This window comes from Aplidium turbinatum, chromosome 16, assembly GCF_918807975.1.
Source record: "Aplidium turbinatum chromosome 16, kaAplTurb1.1, whole genome shotgun sequence".
In the NCBI taxonomy this organism is placed as follows: domain Eukaryota; kingdom Metazoa; phylum Chordata; class Ascidiacea; order Aplousobranchia; family Polyclinidae; genus Aplidium; species Aplidium turbinatum.
In genome coordinates this window covers 16,469,155-16,492,943 of record NC_137487.1, presented here as the reverse complement: position 1 = coordinate 16,492,943, position 23,789 = coordinate 16,469,155, and the positions used below count along the sequence as shown (strand labels likewise).

Sequence of the window (23,789 nt, the reverse complement as noted above, 5' to 3'; positions counted from 1 at the left end):
CCCATTTTCGACAGCTTTGAGGCTATTTTTACAGAAATACAATTCTCGAATAGACGTTTCCTGAAGAGTGTTTCTTTTCGGTCATTACATACAGACGAACGGATTTGGGAATCTTATGTTACAATTTGCCCACGAAGAGATTATATGGTTTACCGCTGTGACCACTAGCCTACCAATAATTTGAGATGGATTTAAACTAGGCAACACAAAATCGAATGCTACGAAATCAAAATTCTGTCAGGGTTATTGAGAAGCTGATTTGATCCAAACACCAACAAAATCTTGACTCATCCTAAACAAGACAGCGCTACAATTAACAAATACATCTAAGAAAGAGAAATAGTCTAGCGGTCTAGCCTATGTCCACTACTCAACAAATTCAATATGTCAAAACTGACCTCTGTCAGGTTCCCGGTAGGCTATTACGGTCAGACTTATTACAATATTAAACATAGGTAGGCGTACCCTACTATTACTACTGTATTAATTTTAAAATGATCCATACCCAGATGTTAAATAACAACAATGGTTCATTCTGCGAGTGGTGGATCGTATCAACAAAAGCAATCTGAATTGAACTAAATTGGTTTCTGAGAAATGAAAAATAACTTTTTGAAATGAAAATTATATTCTGAAATTAGGCATTTTTAGATTCTCATATTGTAGCCTTCGCAACTCGAAAAATTTACTTTTTGTGCAACAAAACGCAATGACACATGCTACAAGTCTTTGAATCTTCAGCAAGCAATGGGATCAAGCAAGCAAGCATAAGGTACTCTGCCCAAATAAGGCCCGTGCCGAAATAAGGCCCACCCTTTCATATCTGGAAAACCACAGCAAGCAAGGAACAGCTGTTGTAATCTAATTGGCTGCGATAATCATGTGAATGAACAGAAAAGTAATTTGGTTTCCTAAAAGAAACCACATGCCAGCAGAGTTAGTTGTAACTTTCTGAAAGCTATCTTGCAGGAGTTAAATTTTGTTCAGTACTTAATCGATCGGCGTGTTTTCGTAAGTGGTTATTGTTTTCTATCACCCAAGATCTCTGCCTTCCCAAACGGGCACCCCCGCCGACTGAAATCAAGACACCCATTCGTGCCAGCCGCTCGGCTTCTGATCAACGAAGCTGATGAACAAGACATCTCTGCGGCTACTTGGGCGGACCATAAATGGCATTCTGAATGGAGGTCAAGCACCACCAGACTCCATTCATTCATCCCCGACGCCGACACACGCCCCATCGGCCTGACACTGCGGAGACAGGCATGAGTGCGCCTCAACCGTCTCCGTACGGGCGTCGGGCTTTTCCGCTCAACCATGCACCAATGGGGAATGGCTTCTTCCTCCTCCTGTGAATGTGGTGCCGAGGAACAGACCGCAGACCACATCATCAATGACTGTACCATCTTCAAGCCACCTAACGGAGTGGAAGGTCTGCGCGTCATGGATGATGAAACCAAAGACTGGCTGCTCTCTAGCAGCCTTCCAGTGTAGTCCGGGAACATCGTGAATCTGGGGTGGTAAAAGGATAGACCCTCGGCCCCAGAAGCTCAGACGACGACGACGACGTTTTCTATCTTTGTTAGAGTTTTAGGATATGCTAAAGGGTCTAAAGTTTCAACATGTAGCCTATTGACATATTGACCTTTCTTGGATAGTGTATTTAGGTAGTTTAAGTTAAACTGATTGTGAAGAGTTGCCCTAACAAGGCCCATCAAAATCAACCATGGGCCTTATTAGGGCAGGTATCCTTGGCATTCAATTGTGGGCTTGTAAGGGCTGTTAGGAGAAAGACAGTGCAGTTGATACTCCCTTACTGTCAGCTAACAAGCACAACCTCAGATCAAAACACCACCACCATTTGGTTAGGGCACAAAAGAACTTATAGCCTACCTGTTTCCAGTTTTGTAAAAATTGGGATTCGCTTTTATTAGGATTTGGAATTTTTCCATTTGATAACAATTAATTAAGGCTACTGCTGAGCATGTCTTTGCTCCAAGTGATGTCACCAACATTGACCATACAGTCAGTGACCAATCTCAGCTGCCATCACCGAGTCATGACATGTTTTCACAGCCACCAACAAGTTGTGGGAAGTCTCCACAACCGTCAACAAGTCATGAGTTAGTCTTTACAAATATCAACAAGTTATGGGATGTCTCCACAATCGCAAGTCATGAGATGTCTTCACAAATATCAGCAAGTTATAAGATGTCTCAACAACTGTTAACAAGTCATGGGATCTCTCCTCGACCACCAACAAATCATGGGATCTCAACACAGCCCCCCATATTAACACCATGTCATAGCATTATGGCTACACCATTAGCAAATACCCTAAGCAAGAAGCGGGAGCAAAGATAAAAGAGCATTAATTATCGAGCAACAACTGTATCGAAGTCTCTGTTTGACACGTATGGAAAAGGGAGAGAAAAGGCAAAGCGAAAGGGGAAAACAGTAAATATGCAACGACGTCCAAGTGTAGGAGATTGGTGTTGCCCAGTAGGCTATGTTTAGAAAATACAGTCTCCGACATGAGGCAACGTGAAAGTTGCAAAATATTGTAGGCAGCCATGAAGACTGTGTTGGTTTAACAAAAGATAATGGTGAATTTGTATGCCCTGATTGTGATATGTAAATGTTTTATTGTTGAAAAAAAAATTCTTTGAAGAAGTTTATCTGAACTTCTATTTGAAAATAACCTTGTTTGCAAGTATTTACGATTGATTGGAAAAGAACTTACTTGAACTCACTACGTGAAGTCTAACATTTCTTTTTGTAATAAATTATGGTAACTAAATTATTTTTGAAATATAACATACAATGGTATCCGCTTTTTCATTTCATGATCAATTTGCGACAAAATCAAAAAGGCGGGCCTATTAGAGAAAGGTACCTTATCTAAAAATACAAAAGTAACTTAAGCTTTTGGTTGGTTGGTTTTGAACCTTTATTTTCGGACGAACAAAGTTTTGATAGACAGGGTCTGGTCACAGCGGTAAACCATAATATCTTTGTCGGAAAGTTGTACCGTAACATAAAATTCCCGGATCCGTTCGTCTGTATGCGATGACCCCGTACAAGAATACTCTTCTGAAACGTCTTTTTCAAGAATTGTATTTCAGCAAAAAGTAGCCACCGGCTGTCGAAAATTAGCGCAACGCGTATGCACTACGCACAGTAAAAAACTTGTCACCACAATACAAAATACTGAAATAAAGACGAAAATTTCGTCTAGTTGGTAAGCACCAAGCAAACAGTTAAATATTCGACCAACTTTTCAAAACGACAATTCTAAATGACGAAACTGACTTGAGATATTTTAAACGCACGTAACCAGCTTCTGTGACGTAATAGTCCATATGCATTGTTATGCAATTTCACAGGTGTTGAAACAGTTTGTGCGATGTTATGCTACAGGTGCAATGTTTTACAGGTCTTACGAATATATGTTGCAATCTCGGCTCATTTTTTAGCAATTTCCATGACGTAAGACGCCAGCTGGGTTAAGTAGCCGAGACCACAACGGTTTTATGTGACGTTTGATTTGGTGAACGATTGTCCGGAACAGGGTCGTTGAGAAGATATTTTGGACCCGGTACCAATGTATTCAAGAATTTTTTGTATAAAAGCTCACTGCATCCAAAAATTACACTGTGATTTCTTCATGTTTCTGGGACCCTTGAAAAGGTTTTGGGCCCCTAATATTATCCCAGGTTTAAAAGTACCCCATGAACCTCTTTGTCCACCCTACTGTTGATAGGTTATTCTTGGTAGTTTTGCTTAGTCCTTGTAAAGGCTTTTAATGCAGGACTGGTTACCGAGATCGGCAGGGTAAAGTTTCCGAATGTTAGGCTATTGCCGAGGAATTATCCATCCACCTAGGTGCTGCTGAATGGAGAGCAGATCTGAGCTCAAGCGCGCACTCCGAAAACCGAACCAGCGCCTCGTGATTTTGAGTCGAACGCGTAACCACTGAACGAGTCTTTATTCAATTTCATTTTTTATTGCTGGCCTTTTTTTGTATTATTTTGGCTTTAAAGCCTTTTCCTAGTCTGGCAACCCTGTGCTAGAATAATGGTGGTGATTTTTCCTGTGAGTTCAATTCTCAATCCAATTATCCAACTCCTGAGGCTGGGCCTCTCACTGACTCCACTTTAAAGTTAGACCAGTTCACAACATCAATTTCAAACAATAGGCCAGTGTCAGATAATGAATACTTTTTTAAGATCCCAACTGGAAAGTTCAGTTCAGTTTATTGTTTTGCTGGTTGATTGATTGAATCTTTATCCTCGGACTGGGAAAGCTTCTTGCAGAGCTTAATCCTGGCAGTTTTCGCATACTTGTAGAGGCTTTGAATCACTGACGCACGCCCGGTCACCGAGATTGACAGAGTGAAGTTTCCGATTGTTGAAGTCTTGTTGCTGAGGAATTATTCCATCCATTAGATGCCGCTGAATGGAGAGCAGTCCTTAACGTGCGTTGCTCAAGCGCACACCCCGAGAGTCGAACCAGCACCGCTTGATCTTGAAGCTTCTTCGTTCCAGAAGTGACGCGCTAACCAATTGAGCTATCGGGGCGGACAAACAAAAAGAGTTAACAAACAAAAAGTACGGTAAGCCGCCTAATTCATATGAACTGATCAATTCATTAAAAACAAGTTTTTCTCAGGTTTGGTTGGTTGGTTTTGAATCTTTATCCTCGCACTGACAAAGCCTTGATTGGTTATTCCTGGTAGTTTCGCGTACTTGTAGAGGCTCTTGACACAGGGCCGGTTACCGAGATTGGCAGAGTGAAGTTTTTGATTGTTGAAGTGTTGTTGCCGGGGAATTATTCCATTCACTATGCCGCTGAATGGAGAGCAGTCCTGAAAGTGCGTTGCTCAAGCACACACCCCGAGCGTCAAACTTGCGCAGCATGATCTTGAGCCGGGCACGTAACCACTGAGCTAACAGGGCAGACGTTTGCTGCTTTTGACTGTACCTAGGAAGAAGTATAGGCTCGGTCTAGAAAAAAGAATTTTTTTATGCAATATTAATCATTTTTTTAGAAGTATATGTGATTGATTTTTATCAAAACTACCGTAGGTTTATAAATCTAGAAGGGTGTAGGCCTAGTGTGTGACTATTAGGCTAGTCTTAATAGATTTGTTGCATTGATAACACTGGTCTACACGATTTTTGCTCTGTGAACTTTGAAAACTGATTTAGAGTAATTTTGGGGTGCTGAATCCGAATATGACCTCAGATTTATGCTATCACGTCAGGTTTGTGAGATATGATAACAGCATATTGTTACTTTTGTCAAAAGTGGAAGATTTGACGTTGCGTTTATTGCACATACACATTGTGCAAGATCCAGAAATCCAGGCCATGTGGTGCATAAGTAGCTGAAATACACCTACCAATTATAATTTTGATACCAATTTGTTTTCTAAGCAACATTATTAACAAGGCAGTAATAACAAGCTAAAAGGGAGGCTATAAGTGTAACTGACCCCCTCCCCCCATCAATGTTTTGCATGAAACCACAAAGATTTAAGCAAGCCTATGGCAATGCTTGTTTAGTAACCATATTTAGGCTGTTTTGGCCTGTCTAACACTAACCTTTCGTTACAGCACTGCATATGTTGGATTGTTGGTGGTAAACGCAACGCCAAATCTTCCACTTTTGACGAAAGTAGCAATTTGTTGTTATCATATTTCACAAACCTGATGTGATAGGATAAATTTGAGGTCAGATTCGGATTTAGCACCCCAAAATTACTCTAAATCAGTCTTCAAAGTTCATGGAGCAAAAAAAAATTCTTTTTTTGTAGACCAGTGTAATAGTTTTGTTTATATTAGATACAGGTATTTGTCTACTTGCTGTGGCATCAAAAGTATTTCCACATGGCCAATTCTCAGGCGGGGTTATTATTACGTAAACAACTTATGGGTACGTTTGCGTCTGTTATTTTTCTTGAAATTTTACCAGCCAATGCCATACATGAAGTTTTGAAACAGCCTGGTTCCGGTTTTATTGTTGTTTACACTACTGAGCACTACTTGTAAGAAGTAACCATAAATTTAGAGGTTGTGGTTATTCTTATTTGATTATGGAGTTTTGTGATAACTTGCATATATATACCATTATAATATTTTTTCAATGTTAGTTTGGTGATGACCGAATGTCACCTTGAGCATTTTACAAGTGCTCTTATAGGGGGGGGACTTAGACCAAAAGTTATGCTCTAACCCCCTGAAAATATGGAGAAACATGTAAAAACACCAACCATCTTACTTTTAACGCGTAAAAATAACGTTTACCCCCTTGAACATAGGGGTTGAAAGTTTTGGAATTTTTCAAAATTTTTACTGTTTGTGGTACGTAAACAGTGACTAAACACTACTTTTTTGATTCAGTCACAATTGTTGTGATTGCTTCACTGAAGTCTTCCATTGTCACATCAGTCTTTGATACCATATTTTCAAGGTATAGTTTCAAGTTTGTTATGTATGTGTGAAGTGGAAGCTTCTTGTGTCCTTTTTTCAGCTTAAAAATATCGCTAGTTTTGGGAATGGATAACGATGTGTCCCTGGCGTAACGTATTTCCCTGTACAATCTGTCTGTCTTGGTCCTTTCTGCTTGAATTGAATTTGCGTAATTGTCGAGCTCCATTGGTGAAGTAAACGGTCCACCTAAGGATTTGAGAGCTGCAAGATCTTTTTGGCGTCTTTGGTCTAGTGCAATATTAGCGGACATTTTGTTTTCTGATATCGTTTTCTGCAAGTTATCTTGAAGTTTTCTCCACTCTAGCTGCAATTCGGGAATAAGGATAGTTTTTTTGGTATAACGTTTGAAAGATCCAGAAGGCATACTTTCAATTAGATCTTGGGATTTATTTTTTACTTGTGATGAAGAGGCTGCTGGTAGTTCTCTGGCCCCTCTGCGAGATAGTTCATAGTTAATGAACCCAACACTTCTCTCAGAGTCAATGTTGTGGATAGGCACTTTTTCCAGTTTTTCCTGATCCATGTGGGCTAAGGATATATTTGCCTTTGGGTTATGATCTCCGAATCCAAAAATGTTTCCTTTTTGTCTCTGGAATGCTTCAGCGATAGTTGGAAGAAGAACTTGTAACATGCTTTTAAGTTGTGCTTTGTATGTGGATGTCACTTGTGCAATGCTTGCACATATTTCTGGGCTGTACTTTGTGGCATGAAAACGATCGGATGACACGAATTGGAATGCAGGGTTATCAAGATCGAATAGCTTTTCAGGATTTGTGTTGTTCAGATCCTCATAAAGTTGATGGAATGCAGGTGTTAGTTTAGAGTATGTGGTAGTTTGGGACAGAGTGAGTGACAAAAAAGGTTCAACCAGATGTAAACCCAGAAGAGCTCCAATACAAAACATAACCTCTAAAAATTCGATGTCAAGGAAAGACCTAACAATGCATGCTAGCTGATTTGAAACATGACAAAATTTACGCAAAAAATCAGCTACGTCTTCCATATGATACAATACAATAGCGCAGGACAAAGTCAAACGATTAAATCTTTCATCTTTGAGGCTTACTGATAGATTTTTTCTTGGGGCAATGTGAAGGTCAAAGTCTCTGGCTTTATTCCATGGTTTGTGATCAAAATCATGATTAATTAGCCTTGTTATGCAATTAAGAGCTTGTTCAGTGACACTTCTTGCTGATGAGGTTGCATTAACAAGAAAGTTTGCATAAATTTTGTCTCTTCCAATTGCGTTTTCCAAACTTGCCCAGTGCTTACTTATTTCACGATTGAACATCAAGCTTGGATGAACATTGCAGAAGACATGATCAGGTAGTTTTTTGTTTGAAACTTTTCAGCCACTGTGTGGTCCACTTGAAAATTATGTGAAGTTTGATCAGTCAACACAAAGTCAATCTTTTCATATATATCTTTAGCCTCCACATCACTAGCCACAGAGAGGATCCGTAGTGTATTCATTTTCAAGTCTGCCAAATTAGCTCTGCTTTCTGAAACAATGGACAAGGTAGGCAGTGCTCTATATTTTCCATTTATTATTATTCCCTGTACAATGAAAGAACCAGCTCCTTGTTTTTTTGATCCGTCATTAGCATATGTAATGGCTGCATTATTCTCAGAAAACATAATTTCTTGAACAATGGAATCAAGAGCCATTGTTTCGATGCTTTTGCCGGTTTTCCTTATAATATGTCTGTCCGGCAAAGTGTCCAAATCGAGTTGATCCGGGTCACTACCATGAAACTTCCAAGTTCTTCCAAACATCTTGTTTGCTGTTTCCACGATAGCTGCCTCTGCTTGGAACTGAGACATATGATAAACACTTTTTAGTTTGTCCAAGGTTTCATAAAATTCACTGCGAACATTTCGCAAAGTAAGTCGAACATGCTGGTATTGCTTTGCCATAGTGTCATCAACCACATGATTAATAGCTACTTTCCTCCTCTTTGGCTTAGGCTCTTCATCATCAGTTGGAGTGTCGTCTGAAGTGACCTCAACAGCACTAGATTGTTCAGAGTCTGAAAGCATCTAATTTAATTCAGTTAAACCTTCATTATATTCTTCCGTGATTCTTTTTTCGGAGCACCTCAATCGTTCAAGAGCATGAAGATCTTGCTTTCGCCTTTCCATTGTTTTACACCACTGTTTGTCAATGTAATCCTCACAATACATTTTTCGTTCTGAGCGTTGATCTTTCAGAAAGTCCCATTCCATACTGGTCATCGTTACTCCATGGAGAGCTTCAAGTTTTTTTCTTTGAACGTTATTTTCACAAAATATATCAAAAACACCACTGGATCTGTCATTGAAGTCATTCACTCGTTTCTGATGCCGATTGTTTTGACGAGATTTTCTTATTCTCAAAAGATACATAAATTCATCATAAATTTTAACAACACGATTTTTAATTGCAATAGTGGAAACTGTATACAAATTGCAGAACAACCAATGTTCTTGCAACATCATTGCTATCATACCAGCAGCATCCAATTTACTTCTCTCATTTGCACCTGCTCTCTTAGGCTGTAACAAGTACAACATATTTTCAAGGACTGCCTTTTCTACAGGAAGGGTTCCTGCTGGAAAGCCAGCTGCTTCAGTGTAAACAACATCACCTAATTTCTTTTTTGCTTTGGACCGAGTTTCAAAAGCAGACATTATTAGGTGTAAATAGACTGCTAACTGCCCAAAGGGGATAATAGTACACTTTCAGATTTCTGTATCTTCAATATAATATAGGTTTATAGTACATCTGAAAAACAATAAAAATCAATGTTTGCTCTGGGTCTGTTTTGGTTATGGTATACTTGACTGCAATATTACAACATACCATCAAGGTGTTGGCCAAACAAAAGTTGTTTCAAAGAGCAAATTAAACCTTATCCTCAAAATAAATCAAAAAATCCAAATAAGGTTAAGGGGCAGTGGCCCCTGCTCCATCCCTCTCTACACCATAGTAAAACTCTGTAGATTTAAAACTGAACCAAAATAATCATTTTATTGCAACTGTTGTACTGATAGTCACCAATGGCTAGGTTGGTTTCGCCACAAGCTATAGCCTAGCTTCTACAAGATTGTAGGCTAAGAGCTGTCAGGCATTAGCCTAATATGGCCTACTACAACTTTGAATTGTATCTAAATCAGTACTCTCTTCTCCATTGGAAAGGCTTTATACTCATTGATCAGGCAATATTCCAATGTAAAGTAGCCTAGTTGCCTTGCACTATCACTCATACTAACGTGTACAAACAATCAAAAGGCACACGCTTTTTATGACATAGTCTCCAAAGCAGAACACATGTTGCCATTCACAAAAAAAAATACTATTTTTTAACTTAAATTCAATAAAGTGTGTCACTAAACAACTAAAATATCTTTCTACATACTGGTAAATTATCAAAAACTGCTTAAAACTACAAAGGAACAAGTTTTGCGAGATAAAATGTGTTAAGACTTGATCGTATTGCTTTATATGGCAACACTGCAAGAAAATATCCAAAATCTCAAAGTGGTCATCTTCAAGGGGTATGTTCAAGGGGGTAAACGATCTTCCAGAGGCATAAATTTGGGCTTGTTGGAGTTTTTATATCTCGGTCCATATTTTTAGCCCATTAGAGAACCGTTTTTCGCCAAAAAGCGTTCTAAGTCCCCCCCCTACTTATAAATCAGCTGAGCAGCTGAGGTTTTGAAATATTTTCTAAGCCATAAGCAATGGCAAAGCTATAGGTTTGTTGGTGGACACATTGTAGCTAAAACACATGTTTTTATAAAGAGACCCAAGTTTTTTATATTTAGTTGAACAAAGAATGGTTGACCTTTTATCAGTTACTCTCTGGCTGTGAGTTTTGTTGACTTTAAATTTTTTTTAATTGCTTAAGTGTTTTGTATTAATTGTTTCATTTTATGCACTTTTCTAAATGTTTAAAGATATTTTTGTAAATCACTGAACTGTCATGGCACAGTTGACTTCCTCACATGGCACACAGTTTGAATTCATGACAGCTTTCAATTAGGGTGACACAAAGGTTATGAACAAAATTAATGATATCATACAGTCTTCCCTTATCTCATCCTCCAAAAAAGAATTTAAGCCATTTTGCACAACTACTCTTTGTAACCACTAATCAAGCGGTACATTTTTTATTTTTAAGATTAGACAACAAAGAATTTTTTGCTAGTTGTAGGCCTACCCTAGATTATTTTCATCTCTATCTCTAACCTTTTTCTTTTCGTTTTGTGTGCATTTTTACTTGATGAAATAACTTGGTAATTTGAGAGTTTCTTCCATTTCAACAATCATGTGTTGCAATAAAATGTTTCATTTTATTTGATGTTTTCTCAATACTATTTCAGATCTGCAAAAGCAGCCGGTGAATGGGTTTAGTGCTGGACTTGCAGATGATGGAAATATTTACAAATGGGAAGTTATGATAATTGGCCCCGTCGATTCATTATAGTAAGTGAAGTCTGTTGATGTATGATTTTCATGTCATCTTGAGAGTGAATGCTTCTTTAAACTTGATAAAAAATGATGGATTACTGAAACACTCTAGATCCATTTGATGAAGAAAATGAAGTTTCAAATTATCCTTTACAAATAAACAATAGCAGGCACCCCCACTTTATTACAGTTTTTATTGGGTACCATGAATTGTATTTAAAGGAAAGTTTTTATGCAAGCATAGCCTATTGAAAGAACATGAATTGACTATCAAAATGACTTGACTTAAAAGTTGACAGCAAATCATTCAAAATAAAACTGCTTGCCTACTTGGTTCATAGAAAACTGTTACGTTCTATGTTATACACATCAAAACTTGCATCAAACTTTTTGGTAAAAATAATCTGTTTGTAATGTTTTTAAAATGACTAATATCAATATTAAAGTTTTATTTCCATGTTTTGCAGTGACGGAGGATACTTTAAAGCTTTTCTTACATTCCCCGAAGATTATCCGCAGAAACCACCAAAGCTCAAATTTGTATCAGAAATGTGGCATCCCAATAGTATGAGCAACACTTACATTTCAATTAGTTGTATGATTCGTTTGTCAAAGACAACACATGCAATTAGCTAAACTTTTTATTACTAGGTTATTTTATTTTATGTTTGAAACGCAGCATATTTGTATATTAAATAATGTCTTAAAATTTTAATGTGTAAACAACTTGTGGTGAGGTAAAACCATTTTTTTGCATAACCCATCAAAACTGTTGTTGCAGTTGCTAAGGACGGCCTTGTTTGCATATCCATATTGCATGAACCTGGAGATGACAAGTATGGCTATGAAACGGCTTGTGAGAGATGGCTGCCTGTTCATACTGTGGAAACGATTATGGTGTGCTAACTATGGATGGTCGACTGGTCGTAGTGTTTTTAAACCACAATTGGTTTTAGCAACAATACTCAAAAGCTTTAACAAGTATTTGTTGCATTTGCATTATTGGCTAATGTATAACTTATGTTAAAAAGTCTTCATTTGTTTCATGCTTCTTGTAGATAAATAGCAGTTGCTTCACTTCATTTGGTTGTTAAGCTCCTAACTGATCTACAATATTGAAATACATTGCCAGGTCAGCGTGATAAGTATGCTCTGCGATCCCAATGATGAATCCCCTGCAAATGTTGATGCCGCAGTAAGTCATGTAATTTCCGTAACTTTTAAGAAACTTTACATAAGACAGTCAACTCAATCCAATGAGTGGAACAGCGGACTACGTTCTGTCATGGTGGCCGGCCTGACACAACCTTCCATGTGGTTTGCCTTTTCGTAGGATATTATAATTGCTGGGTTGAAATTTCTTTTACCGGTACATGATTATTTTCTGTTCTTTAGCGTATGTAATGCTGAACAGAATATTTTATTTTTATAGCAATGTAAGCCCATAATAAACGTTTTTTAAAAGATTTTATAGTATAGCACAGCAAAAAATAAACTACTCCCTGCATCCCCACCTTGCTGTATAAAATGAAATATTTTTGTTGCACAATACAATCATCTGAGACGTCTTTCTGTCTAAAATCTAGATGGGACGTTTTCTGCTGTAGATATCTATGCGATGAGTTGGTTTTGCATTAAGATTCCAAACTTTGTAGGATTTTGTACAGTATATGTTACTTTCCTTCTGGCAATTCTAGGGTTAATGATACGATGTCTCAAGAAAATATTTTGATTTTATATTAACTTTCTTATTAAAACTTGCTTTAACCCAGTCTGCTTGTCAGTCCTTTCATATTTCAATTCAATGAAGACCACTGTCCAGTTTACCTAGATGTTAAATCAATGTATAAATGACAGATTTGCTGACCGGGGAATAGCGTGTAAGAGGCAGAATGCGTACTGGTTTGATAATTCTTCTTTCATTTGCGTTTCAGAAAGAGTTTAGAGAAGACAAGAAATTATTTAAACGTCACGTGGCGCGATGTGTACGGAAGAGCCAAGAAGAACTTTAGTCTTTTTTATTCTTTACGTATTTCCTAGTTATTACAAACATGTCGCAGTGCATTCCAGGGTGGTTGGATGGCGTGCTTGCCAAGACATTCTGTGAAAAAAAATCTGTTTTTTACCTAAAACCTTACATCTGACGTCCGCACAAGAACATGTTTTATTTGTATAAAAACTACAAGACCGCACATTTCCCACCCTGTGAATGTCGTGATGTTTTTGTAATGTCTGCCGCCTTTTGGTTTGTATCCATTCAACAAACATGATTTACATTTTCTGCTGAATATTTCTTTTTTTTTTAGCAAATTTTTTTACATTTGTCTGTCAATCTGACTATCATACACGCGAGCCCGTCACACCAAGTCTTTGCATCATCTTTAAATCTTTTGTTCGTTTTTATTCTTTCACTTTGTCTTGACTACAAATAGAGTTGTACTAGCTATTTTGAATAATTGGTCGTGTTTTTTTTTTCACCCCAATATCATGAATATCATCGTCAAAGTTATCCACCTTCAATTGTGGTTATGTATGAAGTGACTTATTTTGGTTTTCAAACAATCTAGAACATTTTGGGAATAGATTTCCCTAAAATTTTCAAATTGCATTTATTGGTTTTTGCTGGAGAAATAATTTTAAGTCGAGCACAAGCTGTTGTGGAGTTGCAAACTCATTGTCTTCAGTGCAATTCCTCACATTCGACATTAAGAGATAATTTGGTGAATCCTTTTCAGCGGTCTTGGGTTAAATGTTAGATAATTTAATTCTAAACACAAAGTCGTGAAAGCAGAAGTGGTAGATTGCATTAAGCTTTTGCAGACAAAACGTTAAAACCCGCTCTTTGTGCTTACTTTAACAACACAGCATTTCCCTTCAATAAATGACCTACTAACAACGATTTTCTCAGCCTTGATTCAGTCAAAAAATCAGTTCTTTCTACATGGATTAAGCGTCTGCATGTAGGAAGCATTGGCTTGCTGACTGGATAGTTAGGCTGCTGGTCGTGGCTTCGTTCCATAGAATTCCTACCTTGCATAAGTTTCAGACTTTTGGTGATAACCTCGTACCTCCCCGACACACTTCGATCTAAATGTTTCTGGTTGTTGTGGCCGTACTGCAGCTTCAAATTCGCTTGCGCATGTGGATTTGAAATCAACTCGGGCGACCATCTGAATCCCATTTCTTTGTGTCATAAACTTTTTATTATAATGCATTAATTTCAGTGATTTTTCCTAAAGTAATGCATTTGCAAGTTAAACATTTTTTAGTCTGCGACAGCAAAAAGCCACTGCTTTAGACTATACAATCATAGCCTTCTAAAGTTTGCTCTCCAAACTTTCCCTCTTTTAGGGTCTAACTTTTTGCCAGTCCGCTTTGATATGACATTTTTTCAATTGCGTTTTGATGTGTTGCTTACATTTTTAATGCATTTCTACTTTTATGTGAGCTATCAGAAAGATGATTTTTCGAGTGAAAACATTGAACTTTGTCCAAGTTTTTTTTATATCTGTTTTTTTGCATCAACCTCTCTAACGAACCTTTTCTTGGAATTGCAAAGACGTCAGTGAACTTGTTACCAAACGTATAGACGTACAAGCCCTCTGTATCCATATTGGGTCACTATGCCTTCCTGAGTAAATCTGTTCAAGTATTTCTATCCAGGCACTGGTTTTGCTGTGTGGCGGTTTGTGAATTAGCATTTGCAGCCTTGGCTCTTGTATCTCATACGTTTGTGCAATTCAGTCTTTTGTATATACTCTTCCATGTTCATTTATCCACTACTTTCGTCCATTTCACGATCAATCTGACCTGCCACAAATGGCGAGTACTATGGTTTGAATTTCAGGAGAAAAACCCAGCTCTGGATCACGGTTGTTGTGGTCAGGTTTCCGTGTAGACCCGTTGAAAAAATCTGTCCTCTTTTGATTTTAACAAATTATGTTCTGTTAATATTTATTCGGTTATTTTGTACATATTCTATTGGGGAGGGGTTTTAATGACGCTTGTATTGCTAATAAAAATGCAAAGAAAACAGCTCAGACTGCTTCTTCTTATCCTGGAGACCAATCGTAGGTTTAATCTATGAATCAGTATGCTTTTTAAAAAAATCGCTGCAGGGCCGCTCGAATGCAAAGTGATGCACCCATCCTTGGATGCCTCAAATCGGTTATCAGAACTGAGGTATGAGACGGCGTCATATTTCTAAACCGGTAGCCTACCATTAAATACGAGCTCCAATCGGACAAGTTTTGTCGATTATGGTGAGTGAAGAATGTATTTTCACAATCCTCTAAAAATTTCCGTCCGTGAAACTACGCTAGTTTTGCTTTCCATTTGTGGGATAGTTCAACAGTTCCTAGTTGTGGTATCGTTGATTCCTTTTGTTTCGAACCTTCTTTATTTAACACCACTTAAAAACATTCTGCAACTCTGACAATGGGTATTTAGAGGTAGGCTACCCGTTTAAATCAGCTCTTTTGTAACAACTGTCCTGAAGGTAACCTGCAAACACAACTGTTATTTTTCTGGAATCTGCCAAACCTTATACTGTACTGTAGTAAACCAGTCCCTGTAGTAAACTGACACAAAAAAGGCGATGTGGCCGCCGACATTGTCGCCGGCTGGACAAAGTTGCCTATTTTACGTGGAGAAAGTATGAAACGATGTAAGAAATGCAACGTTTGCTGTCTGGGTCGCCTACTGATTCTTTGCGATATGTTTAGAGTTTTAGACGTAAAATTGCGTCACCACGTCATTATGATACGTGGCACAGTGAAGAAGCTGTGTAAACGGAGTCTCCTATCAGCAAGAGACAACTGCGCTAGCAACATTTGAGCAAGCCGAAACTTGACATGTCACAAGCCAGCAAATTCAGTTGAGTATGCAATGACCAAGCAAGTCCGACGTGGGCACAGAAATCTCACTAACTTGGTAGTATCGTAGCTGAAATGTACTTGCTGAGTTGTCGCATGCCGAATGGTCCGACGACCGCGTAAATGTGTGGTACAAACAAACTAAACGTAGTCTTATTGAACACGACTCAAGATGAACTGTAACGACGAGAAAGGGTATGAAGATAAAGTCGTTAAAATCGGAACTGCAAGAAGTTGGTGCAGCACAAATAGTGATAAATGCACAATTGCACAAGCTTCATAATGTTAGTTCGCAGGCATGGTGGCAAAATCACGCGAAGCCATGACAGACAATTATTGTCATGTCACGTTAACATCGCTCTATTTCGCCAACGCACCATGCCGGGTATGTCATTGCACGCCAACAAAATTGCTAATTTAGATAAAACCGGGTCATTGCAACTGCAATCCTTTCGACTACGGTACAGTTTAATCCAGCAAACGAAGGCTAGATATTTCTAAGTCAAGCAACGAGTACGTTTAAACAACACGGTAATGTGATATTACTATAGGCATCCCAGTTAGCAAAATCTATCACAAATTAAACGTCTGCAGACGTTGAATTCATGTAAAAATGACAGATTTTGCTGTCCGGAATGTTGAACAGTAAGCTCTGCAACGGGAAATGCTTAAGTTTGACACTGCTGATGTAGTTCAGTGGCAGCTACGTGCTGTTGCAGTCACAGATGGCAAAGGTTTCTGAATTCCAGCAAGTAACGTTCGCTTCAACGACGTAAAAACGGTAACGTTTGCTTACTTGTGTTCAAATCAGATTCATGCAAAAGTAAAAAAACAAGCACCATACTTCATATAAATAACTATTCTTGAATAAGTTTAAAAACAAAAAGCAAGTTTTAAGCATGAAAGCAGGGCTGTTAATTCGGGCGAAAAATATACGACTCCGATTCCTCTGTTTATAAGCTAAGTGGCGGACACGCCAAAATCCCCCCGACTCCACGGCCCTGCATAAATGCCTAAAAGTTTGCAGAGAAATGCGTAACACTTAAAGACCAATATTTAAAACCACAAATATATAATTGAACCCATGCAGCACGACATGTGGTCAGACAATTAATACGCAATGAGAACTTGTTTATAAGTTATACTCTATGACCGTGAAGAGCCATTAGTACCATGTCCAAAATAAGACAAAACAAAAAGATAAAACCACTACACGAATAGACATCTATCTATACAGCTGTAATCAACAACGCAAAAAAAAATTAACATACTGCAAAAAGAATTGTAAGGCTTCTGGAAACCCATTTGTATCCAGATGTCGAATCTGTCTTGAGCAAGAGCCTCGCAAAATTATTGAGTATGATGCGACAGCTCATGAACGGTGGCAATACGTACACTACAACAGGAACATTAATGTTGAATTTGCAACAGTTGCCTTTGGGTTGTGACAAAAGCACTGAAAACTGAAGGATAGGCCAGTGGTAATGACATCACATCCACGTAATATTCCATGCTGCTATTTTTATCTTGGGAAACACATTGTCTAAAACGTAGACAACTACGAACAATGAACATGACGAATGGATGGCACAGCAAGCTAGTTGTAAACGACGATAGAAGTGTTATTACCAATTAGGCCTGCTACATACACTTGTGAACGAATGTCCAGCAGTGAGATTAACGTGCCAAACTGTAACGGTATAATCTGTAGGTGGTTTTCGAATGCTTAAAATAGGAAGTCATAACAGAAAAGGCAAAAACTACCGGTGGTCTCCAAGGCAATCTTGCTTAGACATCTGTAGAAGCTGTGTTGCAAAATTGCTGGACAGGACAATAGCCAGTACGATTGTGATGTGCACTAACAATGCACCGAACAAATCCAATTCTTCACATTATGAAAGAACAAACAGCACTCGTGTTCAACGAGAGTGCTACGATGTAGTTCAGGCACAAGTTTTGCATCAACCAACTTAACAGGAGATGCTTAGTTTGCTTCGTCGTCTTGGTTGTCTTTCTGTTCACTTAATTAACACTCACTTTCATCTTTCTCTCTACGCCGACGTTCATCTGCCTCCACAATCAATTGTTTGATGGTTCGAGTCACCCCGCCAGCGTCGGCAAAGACGTAGCGTTCCGCGGCGACAATCGGAACATCGTCGCTTTTTTCCAACTCTGCCAAGTCTCCAAACTTGAATGTGATCAGCTCCGGAAAAGATCGGCGTGAAGTGATTTTTACGACCGTGCACAGAAGCCTTGATTCCCGCGAGCGCACCCAAGTTTGCTTGGTGTTGCGACGGCCTTCCATCTCGATGAGGCAGCGCATGGAATCAGAAGTTACAAGCAAATGTGCGACCACTAGTTTGCCTTCAGTGGTGACGGCCTGACATTCGAAGCAGTGTCTCACATCGGGTTTTCCTTTCCATCTGGCCAATGTCTCAATTTCTTGACTACGATATACGCTAGATGGACCACTCTCTTCATCCGTATGTTCGTTATCATCCCCAATGCTGAAGACCGAGTTTCCTCCTTCGTTTGACCTGGATCGGGAAGTCCTAAGAAACATATGCGACTTGCAAAAGCGGAGCAATTCATAAACCAATAAAGAGAATGCTGAATAAAACACCTATATCTTGTTATTCGCCGAAGCGAACTCATGTACACATTGTACAGTAGAGGTGGTCGAATACAGGAAGAAATAAAGCTAACACCTCTTCCAAACTGCTTTTAAAATTACTTAACTAGAAATAGTCTAGCAAAGAAGATGACAAAGCATCTTGGATTCTTTCTTAGATATAAATTCTCTCCATTGTAGTCTGTTGATACAGTGATACACTGCAGTGGAAATGTTATACAATTACGCATCGATAAAAAGCAAAGCATAAAACAATCAATCCCACCTTTCGCCTTCCCTCCATTCGTTGTCTGTCGTTTCAATAAACTTAGCAACTTTTTCGCGAAGATTAATCGTCTTCTCGTAAACATTTCCAGCCATCTTCTTCATCAGTGTCTCCATCTTTACACGGGGTTTCTGTTCGACAGTTGCCTGGCTGTCCTTGTCACCTGAACACATTGCACTCCATGCAATTTAGAACATTTTGATCACGATTTTAAAACCGTCTCGTGGTTTCGGGAATTCCCAAAACTTGGTAACTTTTTTGTTTCCTGGCTTTAAATACAAAAGTTCCCGTATTTACAAACACCATTGAGCATTTTGTGCTGCGAAATTACTCATCCTTATAATTTGTTAATGGCTCAATGAAAAAGTCTGTAAATGCTTGATCTGCAACGCACTTACAAGAAACACGAATAAGCTTGGACCTCTTTCGCTCTGTTGTTTTTGCCTTTTATCAGCCTCTTATATTATTGAGTACCGTAGGCTATGTGTACTGTGTATATTATAATACTCTGTTTTATTTCCCGGAATTTAGTTACATTTTTCTACGTAAAATCTGCATAGAAAGTTAATGTAAAAAGAGCGAGATCGCTATTTAGATAGTCGGTCATGGGCGAAGACTAAACTAGGTGCTCAACCAACATAACACCAGGACTCACGAACAGATTTAGCAGAAGACAGCTCTGCTCCCACAATCCACTCAGTTAAGTCTATTCCAACGTCAGTGAGGTACTCGAGAAGAGAAGCATAGCCTCCGCGTGCCAAACTGACGTAAGTCTGATGCTTCTGCAGCAAATTAGCCACCACCATGTGCATATACTGGTCGTCTTCATCGCTGCCGCTACCTGGAAAGCGTTGAGGTTCAACACAATTCGAACAAATAACAATTTATGTCACACCGATAGGGTGCAAAATAGCATCAATAAAAAGTCTCTATAACTGGCGATTTTCAGCCAACTGTCGCAGTTCTTCCGGGCAGTGCTCTGAATTCAAACTAGTACTACCGACAAAATTTTCAAACAACGCGAAAAAACTGAACTTAATATGCAGAAAAAGTAATTACTGTATGAGGTGTCAACAGAAATGACAAGTGACAAAGGTATTTTAAGAAGCATAATTCATCATGGAGCAACACTCAACCTAGTTAGCTTTTTATATAAGGGCCATTGATAATAATCTATCCAGCATGTCTGTATATCAATTGAGTGCTTGACTAGCAGTGGTTGCTGAGAAAAAGGCCATCTAATTGCCAATGTACGTGACATCATTTTTATTTTTCCGTCAAAATATAAAACCACGTTCATGCCCAACTGAGTCACCCACCAATGAAACATAGATGTTCTCCTCCCGCGACCGAGCCTGCCTGTATGGCCTGCTCCTGTGCTGCAAACAGGGCTGACACTGCTGCATCAAACTCAGCAGGCTCGCGCAACATCAGCGTCGCATCTAGATGGAAAGCAGTCAGCAGATGTCCTTTGTTGTACCTGGATATAAACACAATAAATGAATGCTAACCTAAGAAGTTGATATGTACCTTTTGATTATGAAGTCGGTTATATATATTAATTTATACCATTGATTTAGATAATAAAGATGATAAAAATAGAAACTTAAAGTAAAGAAATTTTTTGTAGACTTAGTTTACTCACATTTCAGCTGGTCTGCAATCAACAACAAAAAATCGAATTCGTGGTCCATTTTCATCGGTGGCCGCACTAGTGGTGTGTGATGGTTGGCTGCTAAGGAGCAGTTCTGGAATTGATATCTAGACAATGAAACAAAAAATACCATTAATGCACTGGCTCTGTTTACATTATTCTTAAAATTCAAGTTGATATAAAACAGTCTTTTCATAAAAGAGAAAACTAATGGTCGCAATACAGGCAAAATTTGTTAATCATAGACAAGAGCATAAACCGTTTTACTGCATAGAATCTTTAAACCTCAAGTCTGGAGCAGTAGCAAATGGCTAATTTGAATTATTGCATACCTCTCAGTTAACACAAAACATTTCAACAAATTAACTGTTTCGTCCGTATTTCAGTTGTTTTGAAGTAACTTTCAAAATAATAGTTCCAAAAATGCCAATTTTGCTTCTACTTTTCTATGCACTGACCTTCAAACAAAATGACTGGCCCAGATCGGTAGCAATAGATTCCAACTTAGTTGATGTAGACGCCATAGCGTTGCTATAAAAGCAAGCTCCCAGGTCACGTCTAAATGATGAAGGGGTTTTATCACTATAATAAAGAGCAAGTTGGCAGAAATCATCGACATCATTGATGCCAAGGACTGATGGGGAGCTGGCAAGAGTAGCTACGATTTCTTGTTTTTCTACACTTGTACCAATCGTCGTCATCACCTATAACCAACACAAACATGATAAATTTGATCGTACAAAAATGCCATTTAATTATGGAACAGCTAAATGCATATTTTTATGAACACCTATTTAAAACTCACATACAAATTTGGTAAATGGTTGTATATATTTTCTACATAGTTGCAAAAGTATGAATAACATTCTGTTCAGAAATTACAATTCAGGGCTAAATTTTAAAAAGAACTTACTCCTACTACTGTAATTATATCGAGACAATGAAATTTATGGCACAGACATTACTTTTCTAACAACTTCACTGAACATTAGCGATGTAATCATTCAAGTACACACTCAGTGCAATTCTTCAGCTCATGAAATCAATAATCGATTACTTAAAGTATCAAAACCACACTGACCTGTTCTTTTGCATTTACAAGAATTACTAAAGCCAAGAAAAACACAAAGAAAGGATCGGACTGTTGTAAGTAAACATCCCAAATCGCCGACACAACCAAAGTGGAACAAGTTGAAGAAAAAAGTGTTGAAAACCACTCTTTAGTAAAAGATTCTGTTGGTATCTTGCAAGTGTCTAAATAGTTGCACATTTCCGGGTCATGGTAGAAAAGAAGCAAACGCAGAAGATGATAAGGTGCCAAACAGACTTGAGGAGAGAGGTCTGTTCGAGAAATATATCGAGATTGTATTGCATAAAAGCAGTTATAAAGGTCTCCTCTATTTAGTCCAAGTTGTAGCAGTGGTCGCAAAATATCCATCCACCCATTGGAAGAATTGTATTTCAGAGCACGGCATCTGCAGTAAAATGCTATAACTGCCATGGCATTATCAATAGCTTCGTCTTTACTTGACATGGCTTCCACTTTTTCATCTACAAGCGTTTCCACTAAATTTGTGCAGTCTTCTTTCAGTATGTCTTTTATTGATGAGTCATACTTTCCATCCCATGAAGACATTGGATCTCCACGATTTGCAACATTCAAACATATTTTCCATACTTGTGATCTGAAATCATCGATTAGTAAAACACAATAAAACAATGGTTTCCAACAAGCCAACTGAATGTAACACTTTTTAAATAATCTGGTTTGCAAGCACGGTTTGCAAGCACATCATAATTTGAAAGCACGAGAAGGGTTTACAATTTACAGTAAATGTACAACAAGTTTACAGAATATTGCTAGTATACCGGTATATCATACAATGTATAATCTATTGCATCTGCTCATCACCTAAGGTCAACTAGGCCATGTAGCCTATGGTACAAAAAGTTTGATTACATCCATGGGTAATAAAAACCATCAACGTTGATTTTTATTTTATTATGGCAAGGGTACATAGGGTAATGCCTGCTAGTTAAAAATCCAAATTAAGTGGACAGAAGCTGAAAAACAATGACAAACTTTACCTCAATTTTTCTGGAACATTTCTGCATTTGCAAATGCTTTTAATTATTCCTTGATCAACAAATCCTTCGTTTAAGACACTTTCAAGCTCATAGTGCCAATCGGAGTCTATGATTTCTCCTTCACTGAAATTACTGGAATCAACAGGGACACTCACTTCTTCAAACTCGCTATGTGGGGATTCATTGCTTGCATTGAAGTCAGAGTCAGCCATACTTTAATCTAGAACTATTGACTAAAACACCAACAGTCATGTCAGTGTTGACAATCAATTATATAACTAGTCAATAAGTATAGTACGTAACTCATTAAAGTCACATATTATGACATAAAATAAAATAGCAGTGGAAAATGAATTACCATATAAAATATAGACTGTCAGCATGATTGAATGTGGAATTACATCAGAGATTCCAAAGCGTTTCACAGGTACAAAAATTTATCTGATCCAATACATTTTCTTAAACTTATTTGAATCTAATTTTAGTTCATAAGTATCAGCAAAAAAATTATCCCATCTAAATCCCATCAGGCTACTACTATTAATTTTAGGCAAGAAAAAGAAAGTCTCATAGTTGCTACAAACACACAGGCATTCAGTTGAATCAGTTCAGGGCTTAGGCAATGTTTGCTACTTTGCTCTATTTTAAAAGCGACGTGTTGCCAGATCGTCTAAATTCGGACAAAAAAATAGAAAAATTTTAGTTCAGTTTGTTTTTATTTTTGTTTGTTTGTTTTCCATCACAGCGAAAAAAAAGTATATGCCAAACATAGCAGAGGTCTAGAAAAAGGTAGAAGCTACAAAACGCGGACGTTATAACGTGCATGATATCAAAGCAGAACAATCACATTAAAATATGGCAAGGTTGTAACACCTTAAATGTGCCTGGCCGATGGCGAGTAAATCGTTCAGACATACCTTTGTGGCAGATAGAGCAAGAATTGCCATATTGGCGTTTTTTACTGCCAAATTCAAGAAATTTGATGTTTATTAAATGCGTTTGGCAGACAATTTTTGGTGTTAAAAGCATACTGTGACTATAGTTCTCCACCTATTGGTCGACATTGCTTTACATGCGAGATTTTTTTTCCATTGTAGTACGTTGAAGCCGTCAATTTGACGCTGAGGCTAGGGCCGTCAATTTATTTTTTAGTTGACAGAAGTGATAGCACCGTCAACTATTTTGCCGATTTTAAGCGTGATGCGCTATGCGTCACTTTTTATTTTCATGGAAAAATTCGTTTCACAATGTATTTTGGCCAGCGCGACTTTTTGTTTGTTTTTGTTTTTGTTTATCTTTATCCTGCATTGCGGGAAAGCGGACTTGAAC

At 38.1% G+C, this 23,789-nt stretch overlaps 2 protein-coding genes across 2 annotated transcripts; one reads left to right on the top strand and one right to left on the bottom strand.

Annotated features, from left to right (window-relative positions):
* The first annotated feature begins 5,816 nt into the window (after window positions 1-5,816).
* On the top strand, window positions 5,817-14,976 carry LOC145785056 (putative ubiquitin-conjugating enzyme E2 7). Its single transcript, XM_082596761.1, has 6 exons — window positions 5,817-5,937; window positions 10,860-10,962; window positions 11,415-11,512; window positions 11,729-11,844; window positions 12,080-12,142; window positions 12,882-14,976. The coding sequence occupies exons 1-6, from the start codon at window positions 5,892-5,894 to the stop codon at window positions 12,957-12,959; spliced, it is 504 nt and encodes a 167-aa protein (XP_082452887.1). The 5' UTR covers window positions 5,817-5,891; the 3' UTR covers window positions 12,960-14,976.
* Window positions 14,977-15,505: 529 nt separating this feature from the next.
* LOC145785393 (TBC1 domain family member 23-like) lies at window positions 15,506-22,682 on the bottom strand. The gene is made up of 8 exons (XM_082597049.1): window positions 22,461-22,682; window positions 21,454-22,057; window positions 20,831-21,076; window positions 20,364-20,479; window positions 20,038-20,198; window positions 19,374-19,559; window positions 18,719-18,881; window positions 15,506-18,373 (listed from the first exon to the last, which is right to left on the bottom strand). The coding sequence occupies exons 1-8, from the start codon at window positions 22,670-22,672 to the stop codon at window positions 17,848-17,850; spliced, it is 2,214 nt and encodes a 737-aa protein (XP_082453175.1). The 5' UTR covers window positions 22,673-22,682; the 3' UTR covers window positions 15,506-17,847.
* Between the last annotated feature and the right edge of the window lie 1,107 nt (window positions 22,683-23,789).

Coding starts and splice junctions, on each gene's coding strand:
- LOC145785056 (XM_082596761.1), top strand. CDS start 5,892: ATGGCCAATTCTCAGGCGGGGTTATTATTACGTAAACAACTTATGG. Junction 10,963..11,414: donor GGCCCCGTCGATTCATTATA/GTAAGTGAAGTC, acceptor CATGTTTTGCAG/TGACGGAGGATACTTTAAAG. Junction 11,513..11,728: donor AGAAATGTGGCATCCCAATA/GTATGAGCAACA, acceptor CTGTTGTTGCAG/TTGCTAAGGACGGCCTTGTT.
- LOC145785393 (XM_082597049.1), bottom strand. CDS start 22,672: ATGGCTGACTCTGACTTCAATGCAAGCAATGAATCCCCACATAGCGAG. Junction 22,058..22,460: donor AATGTTCCAGAAAAATTGAG/GTAAAGTTTGTC, acceptor CGATGATTTCAG/ATCACAAGTATGGAAAATAT. Junction 18,882..19,373: donor GTCTTCTGCTAAATCTGTTC/GTGAGTCCTGGT, acceptor CAATGTGTTCAG/GTGACAAGGACAGCCAGGCA.